Source organism: Chlorocebus sabaeus, chromosome 8, assembly GCF_047675955.1.
Source record: "Chlorocebus sabaeus isolate Y175 chromosome 8, mChlSab1.0.hap1, whole genome shotgun sequence".
Lineage (NCBI taxonomy): Eukaryota > Metazoa > Chordata > Mammalia > Primates > Cercopithecidae > Chlorocebus > Chlorocebus sabaeus.
Genome location: NC_132911.1, coordinates 38712609 through 38719198, shown reverse-complemented (window position 1 = coordinate 38719198; position 6590 = coordinate 38712609). Strand labels below are relative to the sequence as shown.

The following is a 6590-nucleotide window of genomic DNA, read 5'->3' as shown; positions in this document are numbered from 1 at the left end:
GAAGGTCAGTATTAGAAAAACACATGGCCATATTTCAGTATTTCACATGGTTTTATTACAAAACAAGCCACAAAACAGTTTTAGAAAAGTTTTGCTACATACCAATTAGGAGATCACATAAAATGAGAAGCGTAACAGTTTCCATGCACTCAGCCTAGTGCTTACTGCCAGTGCATTTCACAGCTGAAACATCACTGCTTTAAAACACAGAATCATGCTACCCCTTCATAAGCAGAGGGGGAGGAGGTCAAACAGTATGTTTTTGCCAAACATTACTTTATCTGAACTCTATCTAGTATGAAGGACTGGCTGCCGCAGGCAATAACACAGAGAGGGAAAAGGAACAAAGGAAGAAAACGATGCTGGCAGAAAAGATTTAACAAACCTGTCCACTTCCAACATGTCTAAAGTTTATAAACAAAGCTCACTTGGGGACACTCAATTTCCAAAATGCTGTGACCTCCACATATGTTATCTGATTTACGCTGAAAACAAACCTACTAAATTCTACCCCTCAACTACTGAACCTGCTATTTATTCATGGGGTCCTTTTAGCCCATATAAGAGTATATTTATACTCAGAAATAGAAAAGAAAAAAACTTTTGCTTCAAGTAGACTAAGAAGCTGTACCTTAAAACTACTTTCTTTCTCGTGGGAGCTGAGTACTCCACTCAGAAATAGATGTATAACTCCAATATTCTGACCTGACACCGATCTCCATAATGCATGGCTCAATACCTTTATGATGTCTCACTTAACACTAAAGGCCAAATTATTTTTATCAACCATCAGCTGACATTGAGTAAGCAAGTCTTGAAGCTTTCAAAAGTAGTGGATGGTGGCCAGGTGTGGTGGCTCACACCTATAATCTGAGTTCTTTGGGAGGCTGTGAGGCAGGAGGATCACTTGAGCCCAGGAGGTCCAGGCTGCAGTGAGCCATGATCAGGCCACTGCACTCCAGCCTGGATGACAGAGTGAAACACTGTTTCTAAAAATAAGAATTAAAGAATAATGGATGGCATTATTCTGCCACAGGGAAGACCACCTGAAATACTGTTACACACAGTAGGTCAAGACCACTTCAAAAGCCTTATGAAAACAGCACAACTCAGGCAAGGCTTTTATTCCACAAAGAAAATGCAGTACATTTTTTAGTTCCTTTAACAAAAAACTCAGATTTACTCCAGAGCCTGTGCACTTAGTCACCAATCTATACTGCATCCCCACCCTATTTTTTCCATTTGGTTCAATTTTATACATTTAAAACTAACTGCTTTGGTCAAATACATACCATCTTTGGTTCACATTAAAATATTATGGTTTAAAATTGGCCAGAAGTTAAGAAATATCAACAAAATAGGAAGTTTGAAATACAATTTAGGAATGAGAATGGTTTCAGAGCTTGTTTCACTGAAGATAATAATTTATCTCATATTGAACTACATTAACAATGTTCTGGCCAGGTGCAGTGGCTCACACCTGTAATCCGAGCACTTTAGGAGGCCGAGACAGGAGGATCACTTGAGCCCAGGAGTTTGAGACCAGCCTGGGCAACATAGCCAGGCCCTGTACATATAAAAAAAATTAAAAATTAGCCAGGTGTGGTAGCACAACCCTGTAGTCCTAGCTACTTGGGAAGCTAACATGGGGGGATTGCTTAAGCCCAGGGGTTCAAAGTTATGATGAACTATGATCACACCACTGCACTCTAGCCTGGGTAAGAGAGTGAGACCCTGTCTTTTAAAAATTAAAAACAAGCAATGCCCTAACGTGGAATTCCCAGGTGTCTGCCAATTGACAAGAAGATTTCCATTTGACAATCTTAGTGTCCTCGTTTCCCTTTATCAGGATAATACTATATGGATTCTAAATATGTTTAATGTAACACATTCTCAAGAGATCTTGCTGAATAAGAAATCAGCTTATTATAATGGCCAATTAATTTAGCAATAGTAATCTATCAGATAATTTATTTAAAAGAAAAGAGAGACAGAGATAAATGGGTAGATTTTCACAATGTAAACACCAAAAGAGGACATCTTTTCCGTGAGTCAGGGAATATTTAAAGAGATCTCACAAGTTCCCATTTTCATTAGATCCACATCACATATTTTGTGCTTTCTTTGAATAGCCAAAGAATCTTCTTCGGGAACATATGAGAGTAAAACCAGAGCTAAGGAGCTATAAGAATTTGGAATGGCTTCTTGAAATCATGCTGCTCCAAGTATGTCGTAATCACTCATAAATAACTCCCAAACCAAGAATTTCTGAGGGCAAAAGCACACCAGCATGTACAGGAAAGGCAGAGGAAGGGATGGAAGGGAGAGAAAGAGGGAACAGTGTGGATTTCCTGTTTTATAGCAGGACAACTAGGCCAAACTCAATTTAAATGAATAGCTCCAAAGCAGTGCAGTCAGAGAAAGTTCTCAGTGTGACACAGACTTCAGGGAAACAACATGTCCTGAAAGAAACATGATTCCCCTCAAGCCACTAAGGATTTTCTCATCAAGTGTTTTCACCTCTGCATTAGATTTGGACACATGAAGAGGAGAGCATTTACTCAGGTAAAAATAGTTCTCTTAGTCTCTTCCTCTAGTCACTAATTTTTAACTTAAAAATACAATTGACTGATCTAGCTGATAAAAGTTACCAACAGAAATAAGCTAAGTTTTCTCTTCCTTTGAATGCTGGCAGCAATTCACCATATAAATTGGATGGAAGAATTCTCCCAGGGACACTGGAAATAGTATCTTTTTGTCAAATGGAAGGAGGTACGCCCTAAAATTTGGGTGGGACACTCAATTTTCTTTTATTTTTTGAGATGGAGTTTCACTCTTGTTGCCGAGGCTGGAGTGCAATGGCGTAATATTGGCTTACTGCAACCTCCACCTCCCAGGTTCAAGTGAATCTCCTGCCTCAGCCTCCTGAATAGGTGGGATTACAGGCCTGCACCACCATGCCTGGCTAATTTTGCATATTTTTTAGGAGGGGCAAGGTTTCAGCATGTTGACCAGGCTGATCTCGAACTCCTGACCTCAGGTGATCCACCTACCTCAGCCTCCCAAAAGTGCTGGGATTACAGGCGTGACCCACCACACCCACCCAACAATCAATTTTCTAGGCTCTTTTATCTGAGGAATCTCTGGCCAGCAACTCATAACCTCTAAATCAATGTTTCTATGCCAAGCTTCTTTCATTAAAAATCTCTCTCTCTCTCTGGATTCTTTTTGTATCTCTTCATGTTAAGTACATGGAAACTCATCGTATTACAGGGTCTGATCATGCAAGCACACAAGGCTTCATTCAAAGGGCAACAGCAAGAAGAAAGAGAAAGCAAGTTTGCAAGGGTACAAAACACACAGCGCTTAAGATTAGACTAACGCCGGCCCATTCCAAAAGAGCTGCGAGGCACCTGGACTGAAAACAAAATGAAAAAACTAAAACAAGGACAAGGAAAGAAAACTTGGTCAGTGGTGAAACTGGACTTCCAGCCCCCTCTGGAGAGGAACTGCTAAAATAATCCCTCTCCAGGAAGACCTCGGAATAGTTAGAATAGAATAGGTAGCTTCCTCTCCACGGAGTATGCCTACAGGTCTAACCTAGTGACTTCCCCAAATTAAATACACTGCACTGATATCACGCACACACACACACACACACACATACACACACACACAGTCAGCTGGATGGGCCCCTCCCTCCCAAAGAACATCCACAGGAATATGAGTGACATAAAGGCCTCTGACTACCCTCCAATAAGGTAGAGAAACTGAGTCACAGTCTCCTTCTCTCAAGTCTTCCCTCCCTCCCTCCCACGGCACTGTGCTCCATCACACATCAGAGGTCCGTATGTTTTCATCATCAAGGTTGAACATAAATGGCTTCTCCTTGGGGTGCTGGGGCTCCGATCTGTGCCTTATCCTGGAGCTGGGCAGCACCCCAGCAGTGCTGCCCTCCCCAGGACGAGGCGTGAACAAAGAGTCCTCTGAAGTCTCTCCAGCTGGAAGCAGCTTCTCCCCAGTCTGGGGGACAGGTGTCCAGGGCTGCCAGGAGGAGGCTACAGAGGGCGCTTTGCAGAGGGCCTTCTTTTCCTCCAAAGGTGGCCGCCCCCTGCACAGGATAGAGTTGGGCCCACTTGAAAGGCTGGAAATTCCAGGTCGGGTCAAAGAAATGGATCTAGAAAAGGACGTTTCCTATAAAATTAAAAGGAAGAAAAAGACACAACAAAGTTAGGGCTTTTCAGACAATGTTTATCACAGAGTCCCAGGAAGAGTACCCAACCAGGATTACCACCTCGTAGGTCCAGGGACGCTTGCCTACAAAAATGAAAAACGGTCAACGGGATTCACTCCAGATATGTCAAGGTCAGCCTGGCAGTGAGACTTGCAGGACATATCAGAAATTCTATTTCTCGGCCGGGCGTGGTGGCTTATACCTGAAATCCCAGCACTTTGGGAGCCTGAGGCGGACGGATCACCTGAGGTCAGGAGTTTGAGACCAGCCTGGCCAACATGGTGAAACCCTATTTCTACTAAAAACACAAAAAAATTAGCCGGGCGTGGTGGCATGCACCTGTAATCCCAGCTACTTGGGAGGCTGAGGCAGGAGAATTGCTTGAACCCGGGAGGCAGAGGTTGCAGTAAGCTGAGATCGTGCCACTGCACTCCAGTCTGGGCGACAGAGTGAGACTCCGTCTCAAAAAAAAAAAAAAAAAGAAATTCCATTTCTCTACCCAACCCTACCTCATCTCCTCCCACAACCAAAAAGAGAAAAATAAAAATGTGTACCCAAATTAGTAGAATGAGAAACACAAGCAAGACAGCCTGAGGCTTCAGCTGCATCTCGGGATAGGGATGCTTGCCTACATCACCAAATAAAACATGCCTGCCCGAGGGGAGTTCATCTCTGAGTTGACACTGTGCAACAGAAAGGAAGTGACTTACTCTGGGGTGGCACTTGAGGGCCTGGACAGCTGCCCCAATCTCCTTAATCCAGCTGTGCATGTCTTCTGGACTGTCCGCCTGCAAAACATCCATGGCTCTTACCAAGAAATTTTGGGCACTATGATTTCAGCTTCCAAGTCTCCGACTCAATATTAAGTTTATAAAATTACACCATAGGGGTGGAAAGCATCTCAGAAATCATCTAGTCCAGTAGCTTTCAGACTTTTAAGGACATGTTTTCCCTGTAATATCTTATTTGACACCCAATAAATAAAACTGCTCAAAGTGGAGCTGCTCTGAAATGGGGTACAGGCTGTGGGGAAGGGGAAAGTTTAAGACCCCATTCCCCTGCTAAAGTCCGTCACTCCCTCCGGAAAACAAATGATCCAGACTAGCCTCCTAGTTTTACAAAAAAGGAAAATGAGGCCCAGAAAGCCAAAGCCCAAGGTTTATGGCTGATAGAGAGTCGAGTTCTCCTCACTCTCAACATAGTTGCCTTTCTACTCTATCAGAACAGAATAATCCCACTTTCAATTCCAGCCCTATTAAAGCCAAATCCTACTGTAAATCCTCCAAGATACGTATTGCCTTCAGAAATGGGGCTTTTCGCAGAATATAAGCTACTGGGTCTGTTTTGAAATTTACAAGGAACTCAAACAACTCAACAACAACAACAAAACCATAAATCATCCCATTAAGAAGTGGAGGCCAAGCGCGGTGGTTCATGCCTGTAATCCCAGCACTTGGGAGGCCGAGGAGGGCAGACTACCTAAGCTCAGGAGTTCGCAATCAGCCTAGGCAACACAGTGAAACTCCGTCTCTAATAAATGACAAAAAATTAGCCGGGAGCGGTGACGGGCACCTATAGTCCCAGCTATTCAGGAGGCTGAGGCAGGAGAATTGCTTGAATGCGGGAGGCGGAGGTTGCAGTGAGCTGAGATCACGCCACTGCACTCCAGTCTGGGCGACAGAGCAAGACTCTGTCTCAAAAGAAAAAAAAAAGTGAGCAAAGGACATGAATAGTTTTCAAAACAAGACATACAAGTGGCCAAAAAGCATCTGAAAAAATGTTCAATATCCCTAATCATTGGAGAAATGCAAATTAAAATCATGATGAGATATCATCTCATACCAGTCAGAATAGCTATTATTAAGACAAAAAATAGATTCTGGCAAGGATGTGGGGAAAAGGACCGCTTATACACTGCTGATAGGCATGTAAATTAGTGCAACCTTTATGGAAAGGAGAGATTTCTCAAAGAACTAAAAATAGAACTACCATTCAGCTCAGCAATCCCACTAGCACCAAGCTTTACAATATGTGAAGGATGAAGCCGTTAAACTTAAGTATTTCCTCCCAGAAACAACCTGTAAACCCCAGAAGGGGGCAGCAGCGGCTCTATGAAAAAAGGGAGGAAACGCCAGCGGCCTCGCTACTGCAGGTGGAGCCTGTCCGTGCCCTCCAGCTTTATAGGGGTTGAGTTCAAGTGAACAGAGCAAACGCTGGCTGAGGACCCCACCCCGTGTTACGCACTGCATCAGGTGCCAGACACAGAGATGCGACCAGGTGGAATCTCCAGAAATATGCCTGTTAGCCTTCCTCTGTCTCCAGCATCATCCCCTAACAGTCCCACCAAAATACACAC

The 6590-nt window shown here is 43.6% G+C and overlaps 1 protein-coding gene across 4 annotated transcripts in view; it reads right to left on the bottom strand.

Moving 5' to 3' along the window:
• Positions 1–32: 32 nt before the first annotated feature.
• PLEKHA2 (pleckstrin homology domain containing A2) overlaps positions 33–6590 on the bottom strand; it is a 91410-nt gene continuing 84852 nt past the window's right edge. For all 4 annotated transcript variants that reach the window (XM_007962239.3, XM_007962238.3, XM_007962237.3 and 1 more), the window contains 2 exons: positions 4945–5022; positions 33–4194 (listed from right to left, as the gene is read on the bottom strand). In XM_007962239.3, the coding sequence (XP_007960430.3) occupies positions 3832–4194; positions 4945–5022 (441 nt within the window). In that variant the 3' untranslated portion in view covers positions 33–3831. The remainder of the gene's footprint in view (positions 4195–4944; positions 5023–6590) is intronic.